Source organism: Centropristis striata, chromosome 13 (genome assembly GCF_030273125.1).
Source record: "Centropristis striata isolate RG_2023a ecotype Rhode Island chromosome 13, C.striata_1.0, whole genome shotgun sequence".
NCBI lineage: Eukaryota > Metazoa > Chordata > Actinopteri > Perciformes > Serranidae > Centropristis > Centropristis striata.
In genome coordinates this window covers 9,919,694-9,945,666 of record NC_081529.1, presented here as the reverse complement: position 1 = coordinate 9,945,666, position 25,973 = coordinate 9,919,694, and the positions used below count along the sequence as shown (strand labels likewise).

Below are 25,973 nucleotides of genomic sequence, written 5' to 3'. Positions count from 1 at the left end.
AATGTAAATGAAATAAAACTTTCTGTTGATCATCTTATTGATGACTGGAGTTATTGTTGCATCACATGTTGATTTTGTTGTATTTTTTCATTTCGAGAGCGAAGTCATTAAGTGCTTTGAAATCAGACCTGCATGTTACAATAACTCAGTAGTATCAGTGACAGTTATTTCGTTTTTTGTTTCTCTTCACTAGCATGTTGCAAGAGGGGTCTTCACATTAAGTCAGTGTAGCAGTGAAATGTTCATGATGCCTTCACTGTCATGGGTTGGATGGACTGTTTTCTGTCTCCTGCTCTGGAGAAGAATGCCAGGTAAGAATAAAAGTCATAAATGATTACTAAGACATTGAAAGTGTCAAATGTGCGTACAAAAAATCCCAATAAACATTGTTTTTATTTCATTAATAACTCCATTACTAAACATTTCAATCAATATTTAGTGCAATGGTGTTCTTTACCTCTCACAGATCATGGTTCAATGAGGAAAATTTACTTGTTTTTCATAAAAAATGAATGCTTTTAATGTACATTGGATATATAAAATACAATAGTTTTACATGACATTGATATGTGAAATGAACCATTTCCATTTTATACGTTGATTACACTTATTAAGCCAAGCAGAAGACGCTTCATCCCAAACAAATACTTTTCCTATCTGGGTCCAGATTTTTATTGAATGGGAAACAACTGGGTTTTTAAGCTTAATTTTCAGAGTTGGCAGTGTCGAATATATCAGAGCCTTAAATGAAGTTGGAAACACCGTTAATCTTCTATCCCTACCCAGCCAGCCCCCCGTGCACAGCACCAAAAAGAAAAGCAACATATATTACAGGACCAATAAAAGAGCCGAAAACAAGGCAATCCCATACCTCCTGTCGATTTTGTGCTCTGTAAAAAACTTTTCTTGATTCTTGGAGTCTTTTTTTCCATATAAAGTTAGATATTAACAAATCCAACTTCTTGAAAAAGCTTTGGTGATGAGGATTGGAATGCATTGGAAAATGAATAAAAACTTGGGTAATATATTCATTTTGATGATGTTAATTCGACCTGCTATTGAAATTGGAAAATTAGCCCATCTAGTCCTGTATTGTTTTGTCATATAATTTTGTAATATTATGTTCAAAAAGACTGGGGTATTCCTGAGTTATATTAATTCCCAAGTATTTGAATTTGAGTTTATATCCTGAGACAACTCCAAAATCTGATAGGATGGACATAATAATTGGAAATGATATCAAAGGTTTAGAGATATATAATAATAAATCATCTGCGTATAGCGACACTTTGTGTTCAGCCCCTTCCCTTTTTATTCCTATGTATTCCTTTGCTGTGCAAACAAATACTTTTTACTGTTTGTTTTTTTAGATTTTTAAACTTTGAAATGGATCAATTTGACCCACAACATAACAGGAGGGTTAAGTAGCCACAAGTCAAAGGTCTGTATTTTAATTTTTAAATATCAGAACGAAAGAAATTCTAATGGGTAGTTCCAATCCCCTCTGGCAGGGATTTAAACCCAGTAGTAGAGTACATCAACCTGTCTGACAGTGAAAGAACACAGAGGAAGAGTGAAGACCTGTTCAGCACACAGCAGTCAGGCAGCTTTTAGACCAGTGTGCCTGCATGTAGACAATTGATCCAACTCATAACTCATGTTGTTTTTTGACATAAATGAATATTGATGTACACCACACTGCAGTTACATTTTTGATTTTTTTTTTTACAATTCATAGTCATGCACCTGTTGTTCCTTCTCAGCTCAGAGTGTGGAGGCGCACTGCTCTGTGGCACCCGTGGGGGTGCTGCACCCTGTCCGGGGTCTGCTGGAGAGTTTTGAGGCCGGTTCAGGCTGTGCTGCAAGAGAACGCGGGAACAAGGAAACTCATGTCATCGCAGTGGGGAGAGTGACAAACAGTGAAAACAAGGTAATAAAAAAAACTACAACTAGAAGAAATAAATGTCAATGAATAAGATTTTTGTCAAATAATTACAAAAGAAATATAGCATTTAAGCTTGTCTGTTAACCACCAATAATTTCATCAAATAAAGGAAGTTTTCATTTATTCACCCGCTCGTTTTACTTTAATTTTATTAGTTTTACTATTATTATTATTTTTTCAATTTCGAGCTTGATTGCGGACTTTCCTGCAACTGTATTTAGCTTTGGTCATTTTAAACCGTTTTTTTACTTATTCATTTATCCTGTCTGTTATCTGTATTTTGAATTTGTATTTTTGTGTTGTCTATAAATGTGCTCGTCGTCACTGTAAATGAGGGAAACCTCAGTGCCTTACGAGTTTAAATAAAGTTCATGTATAATTATTTTGGGTCTTAACAAATACTTATGTCTATTTTCTCCAAACATGTAGCTGGACAGCTAACACTCACATAGTTAGTGAGCTATCATCACAACATTAGGGCTGTTTCTATTGCAGCCCAATACCCCGAATGAGGCAGGTCTCACTCGCTGAAAGTTTGAAATTTGAATATGAGCAGTCCGGAGCAGACTTTTGTCTGAACTTTTTATGTCCCTGTAGAAGAGCAGGGTCTTTTTTCTCCCCTGAAAACTGGTTACAGATTGGATAGATTGCTAAGCGGGATGTGACGTAGTACTCGACGCCACAACAACACGCGACATTTTTAAAAGCCTGCAAAGCAGTGGTCCCAACTTAGCTACTTTGTTGCTAAATTTATCAACTTTTCAGAGCCCTTAGCGACTATTTTTCAAGTAAGCGACTGGAGACAAATCCAGCGACTTTTTCTGGTGTTATTGGAGACTTTTGGAGACTTGCTCTTAAGAACGTAAGAACAAGTCGAAGCGGCACAGTCCTCCTGTAGCAGTCTCTCCCAGCTGCAGAGCCGGAGGGGATGTTAATTTGCTAAAATTGGTAACAGGCTAACAGTTAGCTCTGTAGCAGTACAGTGTGTATGTGCTGCTGCTGTAGGAGGTGTTCACTTAGCGATCTCTGTTAGTTAGTGATGCCGGTTAATTCACCATCACTATGTTTATGATCAGTGGAAGAGGTGTGCATAATTAGCCATGCTGCTTTGTTTATGATCACCTTCTGACATTCTGCAAAGTTAGCGATGGCGGCCACACTTGCGTCTCCCGTGTTTATGTGATCACGGTCGAAACTGTTACTAAGCAGTTACGCAACAATCGAAAACCATACCTCACCTCCAGAGTCTCTAAATCCCTCTGGGGGTTAACTTGTAGTGGAGCCATGCAGAGTGAGCGGACTCTTGAGAGGGTGTGGCCTGAGACTTTCCTGGTGACCACTCTTCCCCCTAATGGAAACACGGCTATCATCTTCATTTATTAACCTTATCTATCTATTTGTTGATCGTGATTTTGCTTGATATCAATAAAACCATGTTAAATGTCTACATATCAGCTCTTAATTTAAACTCTTATGAGACATTTTTGTTGTTATCATTATATTTGTCCAAACAAATGTACCTTTAGTTGTACCAGGCATTAAAATGAACAAGAAATTGAAGAAAACAAGGCTGGTCTAATAATTTTTTCCATGACTGTAAATGGTACCATAATTTACAAAATGATCATCATGCTGTTTTGAAAAAAGACTTGAAACTAGTGATTGAAACCATAAACTCCTGAGGAAAATGTCCCACTCTGTCCTCTTCTGTGTGCAGGTGACGGTGTTGCTGAAGCCTTTGTCTCTGTTCCCCTCGCCTCTCAGAGCCGTCCACCTCCTGCTCAGCTCCAAGCTGCCAGTCAGCTGGTGGCTGGAGGCTGAGAGACTGCCCCCCAAGCTCCCAGTGCTGGTGCAGGTCAGTGTCACTCAGTGTCTGCCAACCTACCAATTGTGCACAATTTGCTGTATAATATGTATGATGTTTTTACGTTCCATAAATGTCTTTCCCCTGAATATTCTTCATTGCTCCTATCCGCTGCCAGGTGTCCTCCAACTCCAGCGTGCACTCAGACACCCTGCATTTGAATGTCCAAACGGTGCATTCAATACCTTATCATCCAAGTGTGCTGCACCGCTGGGCTCTGAAACACCATGGCAACCTGTCCTCTCTGACACACACAACGCACGCCAATAGAGTCTACGTCCCATTGGGGGAGGGTAAGCCCCCAAGACGCCAAATATCATAGTGACGATAAATTCTATTCACCCATTATTCACTTCCATTTACAAAAGTTTGAATTTTATTCACTGTGTTTAATTTGAAATAATGGCGAAAATATGTATAATATCTATCTATCAAATCAAATTGCCTTTATTGTCCACATATAGTCAACTATACAACAGAATTGAGACTGTCACTGCTTAAGGTGCATAGTTAAACCTCTGAAGTCCAGGAGATTTTGGTTCAAATTTGTCAACTTCCTATGCATTAGTTACTGTCTGTGTTTAGCATCTTTCAGTCTGTCCTTACATCACATGCATGGCTCCTTTTTCTCAACACAAACTTGGCTATCAGTCAGATTTTTCATTTAATTTTAATTAACAAAGTATAAAGCTGCCAGGAACCCAAAATACAAACAAAAGACACAGGCGTCTATGGAAATGTACCTTCTTTCTTTTTTTTTTAACCATTTATACACACAAAAACAGCAGAAATGATAATAAATAATAAAACTACAAAACAGTCTATTTGCATGTAAATTAAAAATAGTAATATTTTCCATTGTAGAAAGAAAATTCACATGAAAATAAAAATGGTCTAGAAACATAAATGGCACACTGTGAAAGCTCCTATGATTGAACTTTCACCTGGCTTTCTCAGCTTGTCTACATATCATATATAAATAAAGTTATTACTGTAAATATAACGTGTGTATTTTCAATAAATAGATGGACTCCAGAAGGTTAAAGCAATCATAACCCACAACATATGTTAGAACTGAAACTGTAATAGCATCTCCTTATGTGTGTTCTTAATGTGTGTATGTGTGTTTGTCATCTTATGTGAAATACAAAATCAATCAAATCAATCAAAATCAAAATTATTTCATTTATTCCTGATGGTAAATTCAGTTAGTCTGGTAGAATCTCTTGAAGAATGAGATGGCTGTGTTATGATATGACTGAACTCCCTTGGTACATAATATGGTCTCATACTAACTGCCAATAATTCAATGTCAGTTACAGAAGTAAGTTTTTTTTTAAAAAGCAATCATAGCAAAAAACAAACATGAGTAAAACATTTAAAAATGTCAGAACACTGAGCGAAAACAAAGACAAGGATGTGTGATGTAATCAATAAATATAAAAATAAATAAATAAATAAATAAATAACCACTGAAAATACTACAAAAGTTGTAGACGAGGTAGAAAGTATTGCAGATAAAGGCATTTCCCCAAATTTCAAACTATTTCATTCACTCAAACATCTGTACAGTGTTTTTTTCTCTGTAGGTTAAGTATCAGGTCATATCTCTCAACAGACACAACACGAGGCTCAGGTCAGGACTGATTGTTGAAAATAATCTTGTGAAGCCTCCTTCCTTCTTGCTTTGTCTCCACATTACAGATCCCACTCTGCCTGCTGTGTGCCAGCTGCAGTCCATGTTCCTCTCTCGCAACTACATGACCTCTGACCTGCAGCCACAGGAAGTGCATGGCTGCAGTGACGCTGTGCCGGCAGGTGGGATCAGCCCTGAAGTCCATGTGATCAAGCTCCATTCAGCGGGTTCGGGGCTCTGTGGGTGAGAACATGAAGCCTCAAAAAGAGCATTTCTGTCTGTTGTATGAGTGTGGCGGTACATGTCATCTCTCTGGCTGTGTCCCAAAGTCAAGGGACCTTCCTTGGTGGGATCGTCCAGAAACGAGGCCAGAGTCCTTCCTTTCACTGGTATCACCACAAATGGAACAGCCTTCAGTGTGCAGGTATGCGTCATTGGACGTCCTGCTTAAATTCAGCGCCGCAATTTCAAAATCAGTTCAGTCATGATGTGTCTTTGGCATCAGCACTCTGACACATATTAGTGGAAATGGAAGAAGATGCTTTAAGATTGAATCTCAATGTTTTAGCAAGTAAAAGCCACAAAGTGGATTAAACCTGAATATTTCACTGATCCGGGCTGAATTTGGTCACGACTTAGTTTCATAAAAGCAACGGCGCATAATTAACCCTTTATCAGGCAAAGAACTATGTTTGGTAACTTCAGGTAATATTTTGAGAAAAAAGTTGCAGATTTAAGAGATTTAAAGTGGCAAATCTACGTGAAAAAAGTCGCAGATTTCCGAGAAAAAAGTGGGAAAAAAGATACTTTTTTCTCGCAGATTCACCACTTTAAACCTCATAAATCTAGGCATTTTTTTCTTGTATATTATCCACTTTAATCTCGCAAACTTTTTTCTCAAAATATTATTTTCATATGTTTTTTTTTACACATTTTGGCAGTATGTAATATCCTCCAATATTCTCTTGGGTTGAAATTTGGAATTTGCAAGTATTTCAATGCGTGCCCTATTAAGGGTTAAAGTGATAAAAAAGTAGCTTTTTTCCCCCTTTTTTCTCGTAAATCTGCAACTTTTTTTGTGCAGATTTGCCACTTTAAATCTCTTAAATCTGCGACTTTTTTTCTTTACAAATAACAATAAAGGATTATAGCAGACTGTCGGTCTGTTAACACAATAAACAAATGTATAATTTTCTGAATGGCATAGCTATATATACTTTTACATAGTACATCATCATCTGTTGCATAAAAAAATTAATTAACAATAACTTTAGCGACTGAGACGGCATCAATTAACTTCACCGGCAATGTATCAAGATGACGTTTATCATCTTTTAGATAAATATTCTGGCATTTGTTTATGTATATGTTTTGCTTGACTGTGAACACAAGTTTTGTAAGTTATATGATAACATTCAGTGTAAACTGAAAACGCTGGAGTCGCTGTTTATTCGCTCGCCATTTTTTAAATCTCCCTGTAGACCGGTGTGCGCAAGGCATTATGGGTAGTCAGAGCGCACGGAGGATACACACATGCATCCTTTGGATGTGGTCAACAGAAGGACTTTGTCCTCTGGAGCAGTAGTTCTCAACCTTTTTGAGTCACGACCCCCAATTTAACATGCATGTTGTCCGTGACCCCCGCTCACTGAACACAATCTCACACGCACAGTTCAGATCATACAAAAAAGACACAAAATGACCCAAAAAAGACACAAAATAACCCAAAAAAGAAACAAAATGACAAAAAAGACACAAAATGACAAAAAAAGACACAAAATGTCAAATAAAAAGAAACAAAATGACCAAAAAGACACAAATTGACCACAAAATGATCAAAAAAAGACACAAAATGACAAAAAAAAAACCCACAATGACCAAAAAAAGACATTAAGTGACCAAAAACACTAAAACACATGAACACTATAACACAGTGGAGACAGAGCTGACTTCCAAAATGATTTGGCGACCCCCAGAAATCATCTCCCGACCCCAAGGTTGAGAATAGCTGCTCTGGAGGATCCTGGACATTGGGACAGTCCTTCGGTGGGTGTTGATGACGTAGTATCCTTCAAATTCAGCCCTTTGAGGTTCCTTCCACTTTTGGATACAGCTTCTGTTTCCTTCAGCTCTCTGCAGGTGGAGGTGATTGTCTCTCTGGTGCCCCTGGTGGCCAACTCAAAGTACCAGAAGGTTGTGTTGATACTCAGCAGCTCTGTGTCAGTCAACTGGGCCATTGAGGCTCATGCTGTCCGGGGACACATCTCTGTTCATGTAAGAGCTCCATCGCTTCTCTGTTTCTGAGTTTGTCATCTGATTCATATGTCCAACAACTGTAGAAGAGTTGTTTTTTGAAAGAAACAGCAAACTGACATGTAAATCTGTCTCCTCACAGCGTGATGTTCTGAGTGTGAACTTGCACTGCAAAAAATGTGTGTCTAAAAACAAGGTAAAAACACTAAATCTGATGGAAATTTTCTTTCTTTTATGGACAGATAATTTCACTTGGCATGTTGTACGCTTAAAATAAGAAATTAACTCTTAAAACAATGAATTATCTAACACTTCTAAATCTAAAGTTTTTTTAAATCTTGCTAAGAAACAAATAATTGTCAGTGCACTCTGCTCGGGCCAGTTCATCGCTGCTTGCAGCTTTAATTTATCTTGTTTTAAGTGTTAATTTCTTATTTTAAACGTTCAACATGCTTATTTCTAGATTAAATAATCTTAATTTAAGAAATCTTGTCAAGTGAAATTATCTGTCCATGCAGCAAGATCATTTGCCTCAGATTTAGTGTTTTTATCTCGTTTTTAATCAACACTTTTTTGCAGTGTGCTGGCTGCGTTTGCATTTTTCCCTGTATTTGCCTGTGGGTTTTTTTTTGCATAAAAATGCTCTTTCGCGACCCATACATTTAGCATTTGCACGGCTGCAAATCCACATCTCCACAGTCACCCATAAAGTTGGACAATATGATTTATTATTGACGGATAAAGTGTATTACCTATCAAAACGTTATTAATCAGTCTCTTCCAATCATATCACAATGGAAATGAAACCACAATTAACAGAAGATTGTGTCTGAAAACACAGTTATTCTAACTTTATGTGCAACCGTGTATTTGTGTCTTTCCGAATTATTAATGGTAAATGGCTATACATGAACTGTAGATGATGGATTGAGTGATAAGGTTGCTGTTTAGTATATTATATTTTCTTATTGTTAATAACTTATGAAGCCTGATATACAGCTCTGGACAAAATGAAGAGACCACTCAGCATCTCTACATCTATGGCATCAATGGTCAGTCCATTCCAGTGTTGGTTTGATTCCAACACAAGCCTCCTCATCCTACTTAATCACCTGAACCAAATCTTATTTCATGAGGAAGATTATAAAAAACACCGCTGTGATTAAAAAATGAGATTATCCCACCAATAATGATTTCTCAACCCTTCCTAAATTAGAATATTAGTGTTAAGTAAGTCATGGTCACCTATATATATTTTAAAAATGCTCTTCTTCTTTTCTCTTCTTCTCTTCTTTTCTTCTTTAACATAAAGCACTCCAGTAGCGATTACAGTTAGCTCTTAAAGTTATGTACTTACTTTATTCCTGTGGTCAAAGGCTAGTACCATCAGGTTGAATGCACTTATTGTAAGTCGATTTGGACAAAAGCGTCAGCTAAATGACATGTAATGTAATGTAGAAAATAAATATGAACATGTTTTCTTTGCATTATTCAAGGTCTGAAAACACTGAAATTTTTTTTTATTTTGACCAGTTGTCATTTTCTGCCAATAAATGCTCTAAATGGCAATATTTTAATTTCAAATTTGAGAGAAATGTCGTCAGCACTTGTTCACAATGTTCATTTTACTCAAACGCATACCTATAAATAGTAAAAAACCCAGCAAAACTGATCATTTTGCAGTGGTCTCTTAATTTTTTCCACAGCTGTATGTTATTCCTCTGTGCCTCTGAGCTCCATTATTGTCCAGAAACACACACACTGTTGTTGTTTTTTTTGTTGTTTTTTTACTAAATCTCGCATACACTGTCCTGCTGCTTTAAATACCCAGGTTAACATTACCAACTGTGTATTGAAATCTGGATAAAATTAGTCGTGACAAAATACATAATGTGATTTTACTTTGATTGTCATGATGTCTATGTATCTGTCTTCTCTCTCTATAGTCCTCCAACAGTGTGTCCCCACCCTCCCCCTCTGAGCCTGACCTCACCCTGTTCAGCACCCTTAACTCCGGCCTGTCCACCATACCTGACCTTCTGGCGTGGGCCCGTGACAGCGGCTACCCCACGGTGACCTCATACACCGAGGCCGACCTGGCTAATCGCTTTGTGATCCAGCTGGCTGGGGGCGGGACAGGTCAGGACCCCTGTGTGTCTCTTGTTTTCATCACTGTGTGAGTGCCATCAACATCTCAGTTTTATTCTGAAATCCACCACTTATAGGAGAATCATTTGTCTTTTCTGTGAGCCTTCTATAGTGGAGGATGGGAAATGAAAACAGAATATTTCCATCATATACGTTGAACGAAGGGTTTTGAAGTGTAAGTGTGATTATTTAATGTCTACACATGGCCGTCTCCGTGTCTCCTCTCTGTCTGTGCCTCAGACGCGGTAACAGTGATGAATCCTCTGGGTGCGAGGCCTCCTTGGGCCGAGGAGCGCAGGCTGAGGCAGTGGCTGAACGGTGGAGGCACAGCGGGAGGAATCAGAGAGAGTTTCACGGTGCAGTGTGAGGACGGACGCCTCAGCGTGATCGTAGACCAACACATCCTGCAGGTCTTCATACCTCACTATTAGATGTAAACAATTCATAAAGAGAGAAGCCAGCAGCCCAAACATAATATATCCAGTGGTTTCTCAAAGACCATCATGCCAAGCAGCTGCTTGTAGTACCACCACATCAAATGATATATATACAGTAGTGGAAAAATTATTAGACCAGCCTTTTTCTTCAATTTCTTGTTCATTTTAATGCCTGGTACAACTAAAGTTACATTTGTTTGGACAAATATAATTATAACAACAAAAATAGCTGAGAGAGTTTAATTTTAGAGCTGATATCTGGACATTTAACATGGTTTTATTGTAATAACCAAAATCATTACCAAGATGATAGATATCAACTAGATATCAGCTCTTAAATTAAACTATTATCAGCTTTTTTTGTTTTTATCATTAAATTTGTCGAAACAAATGCACCTTTAGTTGTACCAGGCATTAAACTGAACAAGAAATTGAAGAAAAAGGCTGGTCTAATAATTTTTTCCATTTTTTATATTTTTTACATATATATATATTTTTTTTTTATATACTATATATGTATATTTTACTGTCTGGATCTGGATCTGGATGTGGGTCTTTTTGGATCTGGATCTGGGTCTGTTTGGATCTGGAACTGGATCTGGATCTGTTTGGGATCTGTGTCTGGACCTGGATCTGGGTCTGTTTGGATCTGGATCTGGATCTGGATCTGGATCTGGATCTGGATCTGGATCTGTTTGGGAACTGTGTCTGGATCTGGATCTGGGTCTGTTTGGATCTGGATCTGGATCTGGATCTGGGTCTGGATCTGGATCTGGATCTGTGTCTGTGTCTGGATCTGTTTATGCAATATAATATATATGTATATATATATATATATATATATATATATATATATATATATATATTTACTTTTATTAATTTGATGGCATGCCACAGAGGAAAATTATTCAAATTCAAAGTTGTCTTGTGTCGTCTCACATCCCTTCAGAGCTTGTCTGTCCCCGTGGCTGCCGTGACTCTACAAGACTCGACATGCCAGGCTCAGTCCAATGGGAGTCATTTCCTGTTGGTGTTCCCAGTCATTTCCTGTGGGACTGAGGGTCTGCTCCTGGGACAGCCTAAAGGGGTGCAGTACAAAAACATGGTAAGAAATTCGGACAGGAAACATTTTGAGATATGCAACCCTGATTCCAAAGAAGTCAGGACACTGTATAAAACATAAATAAGACATAAAAGAATGCATCAAATTCATCATTTAGAGATTATAGAGATTAGATTTCCAAAACAAAAGTTTGTCTGTTTGAACATTAAATATATTGTCTTTGTACAGTTTTCAATTGAATACATTTCACCAAGGATTAGCAAATTATCATTGTCGTTATCTCTGTTTTATTTACATTAGAGAAAATGTACCATTTTTTTTAATCAGGGTTGGTAGATAATGACACCCCACCCCCCCTGAATTCTGGGAGATTCAAAGTTATATAAATACAGGCACTAAGTGAAGCTTTTAGGATTCAAAATAAGGTCAAAGTTTACCAGGCAGAGGAACATAATGGACACTTGAAACTGTGGTTAGCAGACGTTGTTCTCTGTGAGACTCGTGACCCAGGTCACAATGACCAGAACAACGCTGAGTTGAAGCCTAAAAACGGGATGCTGCACAGAGGCTAATTAAGTGAGAGAAAGTCTTGGTTCAGAGGCAGGCAATTAGGAGGGAGAAAATTTCAAAAAAGGAAAGAGAGACAGAGGCAGTAGCTGTATGTAACATACAGTCAACACTCAAGTCGACAAGTTTACTTACAACCAAACATCAAACAAGTGCATCAATAGCAAGCCAGCTAATATTGCTTCCTAATCCAATAGGAAGTGGTCCAAAGCTCCTGGCAGGAGACAGAAGCTGTATGTAATATAACATGAACTATGTGTCTATAAAGTAAAAAATAGTAATTTGCAGTAGTCCAAACAGGATAAAATAAAAGCATAGCAAGGATAACTGTTCCCAGGTTAGCAAAGGATAAAAAAAGATATCATTTTTTATATGTTTTTGTGAATGGAGGAACACTTCACTTGAACATCAAAGCTGATGTTCAAGTGAGAGTCCAGAGTTGATAGGACCTCCAGATATGTAGCCACAGGTTAAGAGGTATCATATGTAACTTTTCTGTATTAAAAATGACTAAAAACAACTAGACTTTGTTGAGCTGCGTTCTTACATTATCCTAAATTTTCCCAACAATGTATATGGTTGTCGGTTGGAAGCTGTAAATAAGGGACTTTTTATCCAGTGTTAGGCCACTTTTTATAAGTACACTTTTAAGAACTTGGTAATTATTAACTGGATAAAGGATTTTAGTCATCAAACATCTGGATCTTAAGTTATCAGAGAAACGTTATCATAGCCTCTCTGGGATGTCATTTGTCCACAGAGCAGCGTCAAAGAAACATTGACGTTTTAACATCAAACTGCTTCATTCAATGTTTTAACCATGTTTAATCACCTCCTGAACAGAAAACTGAACAGATCAAAAACGTGAGAAACTGACTCCAATGTCAGTCATCGTGGTGAAGACAACAACTCCCATGGGCCGTGTCAGCAGACTTTTATTATAGTTTTGAATGAGAGAGCAATAGCTGCAGAAAATTACATATTGTGTGTTTAGGATTTATCCAATGGACTGCGAAGGTTAATACAAATTCTTTGTTGTTATTTAGTTGCAAGAAATATATCTGAACAGTTGTACACAACCTTTGTTTAAGATCACATTACTTAAAATCAAAAACAAGTCTTTGTTAGTAAAGTAACAACCTAACATCAAACAAGTGCAGCAACACAAGACTTGGCAAGCCAGCTAATATTACTTCCTAATCCAACAGAAAGCGGTCCAAAACTCCTGTGCTAGTGGTGTAAACACCAACACTCCCCAGATGCTCTGAGCTCCCAGTCCTGGCAGCATGGCTAACTGAGCAGTACGTAATGACTTACAGTTAATGAAAGTGAAGGATTGATCTTATCCTTAGGTGTTATTGAGACATACAGCTCAGTGTCATCTGCATAGAAATTAACATTTCAATTGTGTGTGAACATGTACACAGAAAACAGCAGCATACCTAAAACTTTTTATTATCAATAGCGATAGAGAAGGTTTTTTTAATGTAATGTACTGTAATGTAATTACATGTAATCATGTAATCTTCTGTTTGCTGTTTCCAAGTACACCTTGTGTTGTTACGGCTGAAGGCCTAAATCTGGGCTTTTCTGTCTTCATCTTCCTTTTCCTCTCTGGCCAGTTGTTATTATGGAGAGACGAGCCACGGACCAATATGGCACGCAATGAGACCAAAATGAAGCCCAGAAATCCACTCGGCATACATGTGAGATATCGTTATATGCACTAATATTGCGATGAAAAGACTTTTCCATTTTTCATTCAATATTTTTAACCTGTTATCCCCCTGTTTCTCCTCTCAGTTCAGCTGTTTGGCTGCAATCCCCACCCTCCCTGCATTTGCTGATGATGATGTTGATGTAAACACTCCTCCGGCAGGGCTGGTCCCCTGGGTACCCAAGAGTCTGGGGGCCGCCCCAGGACTGAGCCGCCTACCGACTCCTAGACACAGATCTGGGCCTGTTCTTATTTTGAAACTCTTTGTCAATGAGAACTACGAGAACAGACGGATTGGTCCCTGCGTCATTACTGCAGACCACCGTGTCTATGTTGAGGTCTGCATGTGTTACATATTTTCTGCTGCTTATTTGATGCATACTGTCAACACCAAATTCTTTCAAGGAATGTGTTATTTTTCTTAATATTCTAATTTCTGATAAACATCTTGATCACTGAAAATTATGTATAGGAGATACTCTGCTACTACTACACTGTAAATAATCGCTGTGAAATCTACAGTTATTTACTGTGTTATTCACAGTTTATCACTGTGTTTGATTTTTACAGTATAGTGCTGTATAATTTACAATAAATATCGGTCCTTGTGACAAAATTACGGTAGTCAAATCATTACTGTGGAAAATCACAGTAGTTAAAACATTACTGTAGAAAAAACACAGTAGACATCCTATACAGATGCTATATAATATACAAATAATTAACTTAAAGTCAAGTTCATACAAAATTTCACACAAAACACAGTATGGAAATTGTAAAACAGTAAATGTATTAATATTATTTTCTTTAGTGTATAGAGCAATTACTTGCAATTACTAGTTATTTCTATAGAAAATAATGATGAAATTATTATCAAATTAACAGCATTGTTTACTGTGCCGTATTGCCATATACAGTACCATTAAAAATCTAAATGTTTAATTGTTTTTTTATTCTTACAGTAAACAATCAGTGTTTGATTTTTTTTTATTTTACAGTATAAAAACAGTACTGTAAATAAAAATACAGAACTTCTTCTGTAAATAATAATTATAGTAAGTTACTTGTTAATTGCTGCCAATAATTTACTGTAAAAATCACAGTAAATTCTTTACAGTGTAGTAAAACTGTCACAACTGACAAACTCATTTCCTGCTGTGTCATCTGGCCAAACATTGAACTCCAACTCGTCTTGTTTATTGTTGTTTTGTTTTCTGTCCTACTGCAGATTTCAGCCAAAGGGTCCTCTGTAGATGTCTTGGAGGTGAAGTCATGTGTGGTCTCTCCCCTGTCAGACCCCAAAAAGTCACGTTTCTGGACTGTCATAAGTGATGGCTGTTCCTCAGACCCCTCACTCACCCTCAATAAGAAGAAAACAGATGAAGAAGAAGAAGAAGAAGAAGAGGCCAGAAGTGATGGTGAACTGGAGGAGGGAAATGAAGAGATAGAGGAGCAGGAAAGAGACAGAGATGGAGGTGTCCCATACCGATATAACATAGAAAGAAATTGGAGAGAAGCACCAAAGTGGATGGAAAAGAGCATTACTCAAGAGGAGGAAGAGATACGGCCCTTGAGGTTTAGTTTCATCATGCGACCGGTTTTTAATGACTCTATGCAGTTCCTCCACTGCAGCCTTCGCATGTGTTTGTCTGACTCAAAAGTAGGGGAACGCGTGAAGGAAACAGTGGAGAATGACTGTGAGGATGGCATACGTATCCCTCCACTTGTGTATGGGGCATCCAGACATAAGGTACAGAAACAATTAAAACACTACAGCTTCATTAGCTATATCTATACGCGTGCTTCCACTGAGTACTTTTTAGAGATGGGCTGAGTGTTTTGGCTCCGCCCACTACTTAGTTCCCCTTGGCCTCTGTTCCCATACAGGTACTTTTGTCGTGGCTAACCAACAAAGTTCGAATCAGGGTTATAATAGTTTTGGATTTTAGTTTAGTTTTAGTTTTAAAATTCAGTTAGTTTTAATTCGTTTTTAGAGTGAGTTTGCTTGTTTTAATTAGTTTTTATTTTTTGGAAAATGCTTAGTTTTAGTTTAGTTTTTATTAGTTTTAGTGTTAGTTTTAGTTTTTTGTAATGGGGTATTTGTTGGGTGCCTTTATTTCCTTTGTCTGATCCATCTCAGCCCCAATAAGTTTATTAAGTCATAAAACCAGATAGATGAAATAGATTTCATATCAACCAAAAAGGTTAACGTATGAAAAAAGTTGACAAAAACGAAAACAAAGGACATTTTCACTATAATTTTAGTCATTTTAGTTAGTTTTGTAACCACAAAATAAAGTTTCAGTTAGTTATCGTTTTTTTTTAAACTTTTTTTTCAGTTAACGAAAATGTTTTTCGATTCTAGTTTTCGTTATTTCGTTAGTTTTCGTTAACTATAATAACCTTGGTTTGAATGTAACATAATTAGTTCTGCCACACTTACATGATTATTTAGCAACAATTTTGACCGTGACACTGACAACAGAGCAATGTGCCAAGTCCAAACAGTCGAGACATCAACATCGTCTTCTCTTCTTTGGTTTCTTGTTCTCGATTCTCTCTTCTCAGTCTGCTCTGCTCATTTCTTTGAAAAATGGAGCTGTTATTTTGTGGTTATGTCGAGTTCTACTCACGTCATATCCCGCCTCAACTGTATCCAATCAGCGTCGACTAGTTAGTAGCTGCTCAGAAAGTACCTACCCGAGGCAGGTACTTTCTGAGCCGCTAACCGGTGAAGTTGAAGTTGAAGTTGGGTGGATCCTCTCTCCCAAGTCACATCCATAGCGGCTCACGAGAGGGAAAAGTATCTGATGGAAAAGTGTCTTAGATTTCATGGCCCAAAACAAGTTCATAATAAAGGACTAAAGGGCTAGTTCAAATTTTTGAAGGGGGATTGTATGAGATCTACCAAAAACAATCAATATTTGTTTAAGCATACGCTATAGTTAGAATATTTTTAACTTTCCGATAAGCCATTAGCTATGCTTTGCTCAAAAAACAACTGTTTGTGTCATTGTGGTGTTTTAAAGGGATTAATTTGGATTCTATACTGGTATCATAGCACTGCGAGTTGAAACTATAACACATGGTGTGTATTCCTCTCCTATGTTCCAATTTCAGTGTGAAATCAGAAACCTCTCCAGACCCATGGTGGTCACCCAGCCTATTAGTTCACTGGCACCCAGAATGCTGAGGCCCCCTGCTGGTCAAAGAACAAAGAGACTGAGTGTCTCCCCTCTGGCTGGTCCAGACCCAGAACACAGCAGTGAGTATCGTTTAATTGGTCATTTACCACTGTTGAGAGACTATAAAACCTACCATCACGCCCTCCTGTGTCTTCAGGCTCCGTGGTACAGACAGGACCAGTGATTGGAATCGTCTTTGCTGCTTTTGCGATGGGTGTCGGTCTGATGGGGGGACTGTGGTGCATCTATTATCATACAGGTAATGAGATCAGCTTTCTTCTGCAACAGAAAGGTATGCTGCCAAAACACATTATCATCTAAAAATCCAAAGTGATGTTACTGAAGGTCCATATTGATTTTCTATGTATTTATTTTTATAAAAAATAATTAAGTGTCTAAGTTGCAGCTTAACACATCAAACATTATTAACATTTATTATAGCTAGTGGTATGTTTGGAGATGTTATAAAGGGAATATATATTATATCTTTTGAAGGGGCACGTCCAGCACTTCTTGGAGCAGAAAGTCATTTAACAGATCCCGCTGATGAAGTCCCCAACATCTGGAATCCACCATCACTGTCTGATCAGTCATCCAGTTCGGTGTAGAGGTAAGATCTAATATGAGCACGGTCATTGGAATGGGAACTATATACATACATATATATATATATATATGTATATATATATATATATACATATATATATATTAGGGCCGGGACTCGATTAAAAAAATGAATCTCATTAATTAGAGGCTTTGTAATGAATTAATTAATTGAAATTAATCACATTTTAATCGCATATAAATATTTGACCTGAGAACAGTGAGAATCACAGTGAGGTCATTGTGACCCAGGTCACAATGACGAGAACAACGCTGAGTTAAAGCCTAAAACGGGATGTTGCACAGAGGTTAATTAAGTGAGAGAAAGTCTCAGTTCAGAGGCAGGCAATTAGGAGGGAGAAGATTTCAAAAAAGGAAAGAGAGACAGAGGCAGTAGCTGTATGTAACATACAGTCAACACTCAAGTCAACAACTTTACTTACAACCAAACATCAAACAAGTGCAACAACACAAGACATAGCAAGCCAGCTAATATTACTTCCTAATCCAATAGAAAGTGGTCCAAAGCTCCTGTTCTAGTGGTGTAAACAACAACATTGCTCCCAGTCCTGGCAGCATGGCTAACTGAGCTAACTAGCTGATGGCAGCTACAGTTAGCAGTTAGTGGTTAGCATTAATTTAGCAACAAATTAAAAAAAAACCTTCATCTCTATTACAAGTGAGTGTAACATCAAAATGGTTTTTGCTGTTATGTTAAGATAAAGTTGCATAATGTAGCATTAAAATTAAAAACCCTGTCCATTTCGAAACTGACAATGTTAAAGGTGTACAATGCTGAATCAGTGGAGTACTTTTTAATGGGGAATATTCAAGTCTGTTAGTTAGTTTCATTTGAATTTGTAAGTAATTTGAATTAAATCATTTAATTTCATTCTAATAAAATACTTTAAATAAACACATTTAAAACACAAGTACTGGGAATTCACTAGGAATTCACTGCCTTTTGGTAATAATCTTCTATTATTTACTTTTGTATTGTGAGAGTTGTTGTAGACTTTTGTAATGACACAAAGTACCATTCAAAGGATTAAATTGTAATACCAGCAACACATTGCATCACATTACACAGACAAATGCATGTAAAGCTACGATCAAAGATGTCATTGCCAGTCAGACAAGTGTTTTTACCACAATCCCCTTTGTTCATATTAAACACATTAAAAGATTACAGAGTGAAACTATGCCAGTGACTTCAGCTGGGTGGCACAGAGTGAACCTAGTGCCAAATCGTTGTATTAAAATAAACTAGTGGTTAGAAGCACTGGCAGTTCCAGAAAACTTATCAGCATTCAGCTAACACCTGCAGATTTCAGCTCTGATATGCCAAATAGGTCTGAACAGTTTTATTCTTTTATCTGTTTCTCAGGATTTCCTGCAAATCTGAGAAAGGAGAACTGGGACAGAGGTTTTAACAGCTGCCTGTGTGCGTGCAGAGCCATGTTTGTGCACCCCTTCATTGTTCATTGCTGTGCAGCAGCAGAGGACAGAAACCTTGTGAATACAGTAGTACCTACTCATCACTGTATTGTCAGATGTTTGATTCAAAGTGAAACTTGTTTGTTTGATGCTGCTACCCATTCTACATCATGTCATTTCAAAAGTGGCAGCGAGCTGTCTCATGGAGAGACGTTATCTGGATTCAACAGGATCTAACTTGGTTGATTTGACTCAAACAGAAACCATCATCATCGCTTTCAAACAAGCAACACAAGGTCACAGAAGAATTGAGAGGTTACTGTGTGTGTCTCTCTGAAGAGTCAATGTTTTACAGAGTCATTTTCACTATTTGTGTTGTAACTGTGAATCAGCTGGAAACTGCATTTATCTGTATGTGAATTGTTTTGTGTTTATGTTGCAAATAAAATGTATTAAACAAACTGAGATTCACGTTGACTTGTTGTTTTATTCTAGTGAGTGAGTTAGTTAGTTAATATGTTGTCAATAAGTATACAGTACTGTTAAAAATATTCATTGTGAATGGTGAATGTAATATGGATATGTATACATGCAGTGGTGGAATTTAACTAAGTACATTTACTGGACTTTTACTTGTAGTGGAGTAATTTCACAGTGTGGTATCACTACTTTTAGAGATCTGAATACTTCTTCCACCACTGTCTATGTGTTAACAGACTGTTATTACACATTAATAGAAATGGCAAAACTGATTTGGAGTCATGTTGCCATGCACCCTATGAATGTTAGCTCAATATCAGCCCTCTCTTTGGTCTCAGCCACCAGTGGTCAAATTGGGGATGCTTGACTTAGCATATTTTCAACAATTTACATACACAGTTGCCCATAAAGTTGGATAGTTTAGTTTTCAGATACAATCCTCTGTTAATTGTGGTTTAATTTCCATTGTGATATGTTTGGAAGAGATTGATTAATAAAGCTTATCTGTCAACAATAAATCACATTGTCACAGTCATTTCATGAAAAGAGGTCCAACTTTATGGGTAAACTTCCTCATAAAATAAGATTCGCTTCAGGTGATCATCTGATAAGTGTCTCATTGAGTAGGATGAGGAAGCTTGTGTTGGGTGGACTGACTGCCATAGATGTAGAGATGCTGATTTAAGAAACATTTTGTCCAGAGCTTTATATCAGGCTTTATAAGTTGTTAACAATAAGAAAAATATGATATACTAAACAGCAACCTTATTTACTCATCTACAGTACGTATAGTATGTATAGCTACACTACTGGTCAAAAGTTTTAGAACACACCAACTTTTCCAGAATTTAATTGAAAATTATGCAGTTTAATGTCTCAGTGTACTCTGAAATTAATGCACATTTGCAACATTTAAAATTCTTTATTAAGCATGATAGTGTTTTGAAAGTAAAAAAAAGATTCAAAATCACATTTTATGTTGGACTAAAGGACTAAAAAAAGACACAAAATGACAAAAAAAGACACCAAAAGGACTAAAAAAAGACACAAAATGACCAAAAAAAGACACAAAATGACTTACAAAGACATGAAAAGAATTCAAAAATGGACAAAATAGCCCAAGACTCCATAGAGTTAAGTTGTTAACCCATTTCTTGTTCCCTGAAAAAGGCCTACTTGTATAATTCTGAAATGTACATTATTTTTCAGTTTTGGTTCAGCTTACCTTTTTTTATTTACCTCTGGCAGTTCACCACTTACCTTTGTACTATTTCAAGCTGTTCATTCGACTTGAACTGCTTGAATTTCAATAAAAAACTGGAAAAATTGGGGTGTTCTAAAACTTTTGACCGGTAGTGTATTTACCATCAATAATTAGCAAAGACAATGCAAAGACACAAATACACGGTTGCACATAAAGTTAGAATAACTGTGTTTTCAGACACAATCTTCTGTTAATTGTGGTTTAATTTCCATTGTGATATGTTTGAAAGAGACTGATTAATAAAGCTTATCTGTCAATAATAAATCACATTGTCAGTTATTTCATGAAAAAAAAAGAAGATATATCTTATTCCAACCTTATGAGTCTAAATAGTCCAAACAAAAAAGAAAACACATTTTTGTCACTGTAAATGATGAAAGACTTCAGAACACTTTCAAATGATTTCAGACGATGAACGAAGCTACCTCGCAGCTAAATAACTTCAGTCTTGGTGGCCATAATGCATCTTAATGCTGGTTAAGGTTGCCACCCACTGGAAATAAGCAGCAGAAGTGACCACAGAGGACTTGTCAAGGGAGAAAAATAAGAAACTGACAGGTTTGATAACGATATAAATTGCTTTAATATTCTACTCAAAAGGGCTGTACACTTCATTCAGAACAATAATACAGCAGTAAACAACTATTTACTATCAAAAGATCCCAGGGACCAGAGGATGAAGTGTGTATTTTAATCCAGTCTTCATCAACAAATTGTTCTAGGCAGCCATGAATGCGTATTTGTGCATTTGAGCATCTCCCAAAGTGTTTTTAGGACTGTCGGTGTTGCCATTCATGCAACATCCATAAAATCACAACAGTTCACTGAAAGATTATACAATTCTCAGTAGAGCTACGGGGAGTTTTGAGCTAATCCCCTTCATCACTTTGAGCAACCCCTTTTCATTACATGTGGTCTTTGTGAACATGAAAGTGCAGCTTTAATTGTGAGTATTTTAAGAAGCACTGGATGTGCTGTGAAAATGGTACTGCAAATTCACATAACACTTAGAAAGTAATTTCAGAATGGACCTTCTGCAGGAGCCAAGTACATCCTGTGAATGCATCATCATCATCATCATTCATCTCTGTTGGGAGCCCAGCTGCATTGTATTAATGCTGCCTGCTTCATTCAACAAAAGGGAAAGAACACACACGCACATAAAAAATATAATTACAACTTTCTGAGGAAAATTGTTGCCTGAAAATTACAAAACGTAATTTGGATGATGGTCCTATTGGAACAGTTGCCTGGCACATCCTGGGAAAAATAACCCAAATTATCATTTTTTGTGTGTTTCGTAAAATACGTATGTGTCATAATGTTGTTGTTTTTTGTCAGGGTGGTTCCAGCATTCCTCCTGCACTAACACACAAACTTTTAGCTGATGAAATAACATTCTTACACAATTAATCACGACCTTCCATCTCTACACATGCAAGATATTAGTTGATGCATATTCCTCTGACTGTAAATTATGTACAAATGCCATTTCACCCAGTTTTTCCACCACGTCATTGCTTTCAGGGCTCAGTTTTGAGTGAACATGTCTCCATAGCTACATTGCGTCTCTTGGTGGCGCTGTAGGTCCATTCTGCGCTGGAAGCTGTGCTGACAGCGGGGGCAGCTGAACGGCCGGTAGCTGCTGTGCTTTCGGCTGTGGGTGATGAGGTTGGAGCTCTGGCTGAATCCTTTACCACACACCTTGCACACATGTGGTTTCTCACCTGAGGGAGACAAAAAATGTGTGAGTAGAAGTTTGAGCATTTCACATACTGCAGTTTATGCACTGTTCCCTCACCTGTGTGTATGAAGGTGTGTTTCTTCATGTCTGACTTCTGGTGGAACCTTTTGCCGCAGTACTGGCAGGGGTAAGGCCGCGTGTCTGAGTGGATGAGGAGGTGTGTGGACAGGGTGGATGAGCGCTTGAACACCTTTCCACACACTTTGCAGCCAAAGCTACGCTCCTGGAGACACAAACACATGAGCACACAGACATGAGCATGAGGAAGAACCATTGTTTTCAGAGTTTCATGTTTTTTTTTACTGAAAATGATCAAACTATTTTTCATATGTGTCCTTACCTTAGCTCTAGCATAGCTGCCTCTGAAGCCAAATGGCATATGGGGCATGTCGGGTGAACTTGCTAACGGGACAGAGAGGCTGCTGTGAAGATGAGCCTGCAGGCCTCCCCCAGATATTAAGAACTCTGAAAAAGACTGTTGGAGACAGAAGGAGTGAGATAAAATGATGAGACCTCTGTTGAGTCTGTACTTACTGCTAAAAATATGAAGCTGCAGTCAGCAGCTGGCTAGCTTAGCTTTGAAAACAGGGCAACAGCTAGCCTGGCTCGGGAGTGTGTCTATGTTCCCCGGGTCCTATGTTCCCTTCTTTTTATGAGACTGGGGAACATAGGACCCTTTTCCCCCACTTTTCCCAAAAAGGGTCCTAAGTTTCCCGGTCTGTTATTTTTTCCACCATTATTGCCAAATTCCATGGCAAATAGGCCTATGTAGGCCTACGGGCTAACCCTAACGCTAACCCTAACCAGGGGAACATAGGACCCGAGGAACACAGTACCCAGGGAACTTGGGCCCGAGGAACATAGTACCCGGGGAACATAGGACCCAGGGAACATAGGACCCGGGGAACATAGGACCCGGGGAACATAGGTCCCAGGGAACACAGGACCCAATAAACATAGGACCTGGGGAACATAGGACCTGGGGAACATAGGACCCGAGGAACATAGGACCCGGGGAACATAGGACCCAGGGAACATAGGACCCGATAAACATAGGACCCGGGGAACATAGGACCCTGGGAACATAGGACCCTGGGAACATAGGACCCGGGGAACATAGGACCCAGGGAACATAGGACCCAGGGGACATAGGACCCAGGGGATATAGGACCGGGGAACATAGGACCCGGGGAACATAGGACCCAGGAACATAGGACCCGGGGAACATAGGACCCTGGGAACATAGGACCCAGGAAACATGGGACCCAGGGAACATAGGACCCAGGGGACATCGGACCCGGGGAACATAGGACCCGGGGAACAAAGGTCCCGGGGAACAAAGGTCCCGGGGAACATAGGGATGACCCCCCTGGCTCCATCCACAAGTGGCAAAATCTGCCTTCCAGCAGTCTCATAGCTTTCTAATTTCTGTTTCTAGGCTGGTATAAGTAACTTCCGAGTAAGAAAATCAGGGAACTGTCTTATTCTTTTTTTGTATACTTATTCTCGTCAAATAAAACAAACAAGATATGTGCGTTTAGGCTGGGGTAGTTGGGACCGCTGGACAAAACAACAGTGCATCAGCCCCGAAACAAAAATTTGAAACAGAAACCCAACGTCACACTGTAAAATAAGCATGACAAGCAAATGCTACATGTAGCAGCATGACCGACCAAAACACACTGAACATTATGTTTAAAAAAAAGGGCGATTGCTAAGTGGCTAAATGAGAGTGGTTGTCAGAGATATTTAACATCATCACACAGGAACTCTCTCACGGGGGTTAGGGTTAGTTAACCCTAACCGTCTCACAGCCTCTAGTTGTGTATTTCAGTGCTCTTGCAAACTCTTGTAGATTGTAAATCATGATAATAAACTATTGATTAGGCTACAAATTCTCTTGCTTGTCAAAACTGCTGGTTAGCTTGCTGGAAGACTGTCTGAATCTAACAGCTGTGATGTTCAAGTCCTGCGACCATGGAGTAGTTCACTATAGCATAACATTAATTTTTTACTTCTGTCGGCTGCATTAACGCTTGAAACTTCATAAAATGGTTACTTGTGGAGACTATCCTGCTGAAACCTGTTTGCCACAGAGCTTATTTTCTGCAATGATCCAAAATCCAATGCAAAAATCCCATAAGCTAATTTTACTTCTGGGTTATCCTACAAAAATTAAGTTGTGCAGAATAGTTATATCTTTGAAATAACCATTTTTCCATAACAACAACAACAACAACAACAACAAATGCAATCATCTTCCTACAGAGCAGCACAGACTGCACTTAGAGACTTTATTTTACACACTCTGCCATGCCTCCACATGTTGCCAGCTTCTGTGCCACGGCAGTTACTTTTATCATTATTCACTCTAGCTTCCTCTTTGATACAACAGCTGATAGTAACAGAGATAGTGAGGACATAGTTAGAGATAGTTCTCGCAGTGCGGAGGCGTCGTACCTTTTCACAGAGCGGGCACTCGCTCACAGGAGATTTGAGGTCAGTGTGTGACGTGTGGTTGAGTAACATGAACACCAGTCCCTCCAGTTGTCTCTCTCTTTCAGATCCCTGTTGTCTGTCCACCGTCCAAGGCGACACTGGCAAAGGAGCGTCTCTGGTCTCCACAGGGGCTTTTGTTAGAATGTGAAAGAGGCACATCTTTAGTTTATTTAGAAAAATGTCTTGCTTTTTAGATGTCTTGACTTGGCATTTTGTGGCTTTGATTGTCTGAATATTGAGTTGCACTTTCTAACTAACTAACTTTCTAAACTAATGTCTCAATTATTTGGCTGAGATCAACAACATTTTTACATGCCATCCAAATAACTCATACTGTATACTCACTGTAGACTTATAATCATTTCAGAGTCACAAATAAATACATTAAAATTTTAAAATGCTCTGCTTAACCCTCCTGTTTAAGTTTAAAAAATAAAAATAAAAATAAAAATGAAAAAAAGTCAAAGTAATGTAAACCTATTGCATTTTTTATGTAGGTCTTTCCCATTTACATTTTAAAAAGTTTTAAACTGCATTTTTTATGAAAAACAAATTAATTATTCCCATTGAACCCTCCTGTTATGATGCGGTTCGAATTGACCCATTTCAAAGTAAAAAAAAAAAAAGTAAAATAAAATTCGAAAAAAGTCAAAGTCATGTAAAACTATTGTATTTTATATGCAAGTCTTTCCAATTTACATAAAAAAAGTTTTAAAATGCATTTTTTATGAAAAACGAGTGAATTATCCTCATTGAACCTGATCTGTAAAAGGTAAAGAAACCCATTGCACTACATATTGATTGAAATAGTTAGTAATGGTGTTATTAAAGAAATATAAACAATGTTTATTGATTTTTTTTTTGTTTCTGACACCTTTGGATAATAAAATATGCCCCGGGTCAAATTGACCCATTATTGCTGTTTCTGAGAAACTAACATAACAGGAGGGTTAACAAAGAGTTGAGTACCTGAAGGCCAAGGATCATGTGTGGTGACACTGTGAGAGCGGACTGCCATCCCATCCCTTGGTGAGCAGGGGGACAAAGGCTGCACAGCATCTCCGGGACAATTCCTGTCCCGTCCCACCAACGGCCGCATGCTTACATCTTTTTGAGGCTTGCACTTGTGTC

At 38.1% G+C, this 25,973-nt stretch overlaps 2 protein-coding genes across 2 annotated transcripts; one reads left to right on the top strand and one right to left on the bottom strand.

Moving 5' to 3' along the window:
* The first annotated feature begins 197 nt into the window (after positions 1 to 197).
* engl (endoglin, like) lies at positions 198 to 19,312 on the top strand. The gene is made up of 16 exons (XM_059348642.1): positions 198 to 311; positions 1,764 to 1,930; positions 3,663 to 3,800; positions 3,928 to 4,102; positions 5,514 to 5,688; positions 7,575 to 7,719; positions 9,645 to 9,837; positions 10,087 to 10,256; positions 11,233 to 11,388; positions 13,536 to 13,619; positions 13,717 to 13,968; positions 14,859 to 15,380; positions 16,751 to 16,895; positions 16,973 to 17,074; positions 17,311 to 17,425; positions 18,806 to 19,312. Exons 1-15 carry the CDS (start codon positions 239 to 241, stop codon positions 17,421 to 17,423), a joined length of 2,610 nt encoding a protein of 869 aa, XP_059204625.1. The 5' UTR covers positions 198 to 238; the 3' UTR covers positions 17,424 to 17,425; positions 18,806 to 19,312.
* Positions 19,313 to 21,170: 1,858 nt separating this feature from the next.
* LOC131983828 (zinc finger protein Gfi-1b-like) lies at positions 21,171 to 25,309 on the bottom strand. The gene is made up of 4 exons (XM_059348638.1): positions 24,804 to 25,309; positions 22,684 to 22,818; positions 22,401 to 22,566; positions 21,171 to 22,326 (listed from the first exon to the last, which is right to left on the bottom strand). Exons 1-4 carry the CDS (start codon positions 24,999 to 25,001, stop codon positions 22,130 to 22,132), a joined length of 696 nt encoding a protein of 231 aa, XP_059204621.1. The 5' UTR covers positions 25,002 to 25,309; the 3' UTR covers positions 21,171 to 22,129.
* Between the last annotated feature and the right edge of the window lie 664 nt (positions 25,310 to 25,973).

Coding starts and splice junctions, on each gene's coding strand:
- LOC131983828 (XM_059348638.1), bottom strand. CDS start 25,001: ATGTGCCTCTTTCACATTCTAACAAAAGCCCCTGTGGAGACCAGAGAC. Junction 22,819..24,803: donor AGTGCCCGCTCTGTGAAAAG/GTACGACGCCTC, acceptor TGTCTCCAACAG/TCTTTTTCAGAGTTCTTAAT. Junction 22,567..22,683: donor GCAGCTATGCTAGAGCTAAG/GTAAGGACACAT, acceptor TTGTGTCTCCAG/GAGCGTAGCTTTGGCTGCAA.
- engl (XM_059348642.1), top strand. CDS start 239: ATGTTCATGATGCCTTCACTGTCATGGGTTGGATGGACTGTTTTCTGT. Junction 5,689..7,574: donor GCGGGTTCGGGGCTCTGTGG/GTGAGAACATGA, acceptor TGTTTCCTTCAG/CTCTCTGCAGGTGGAGGTGA. Junction 13,620..13,716: donor GAAATCCACTCGGCATACAT/GTGAGATATCGT, acceptor TTCTCCTCTCAG/TTCAGCTGTTTGGCTGCAAT.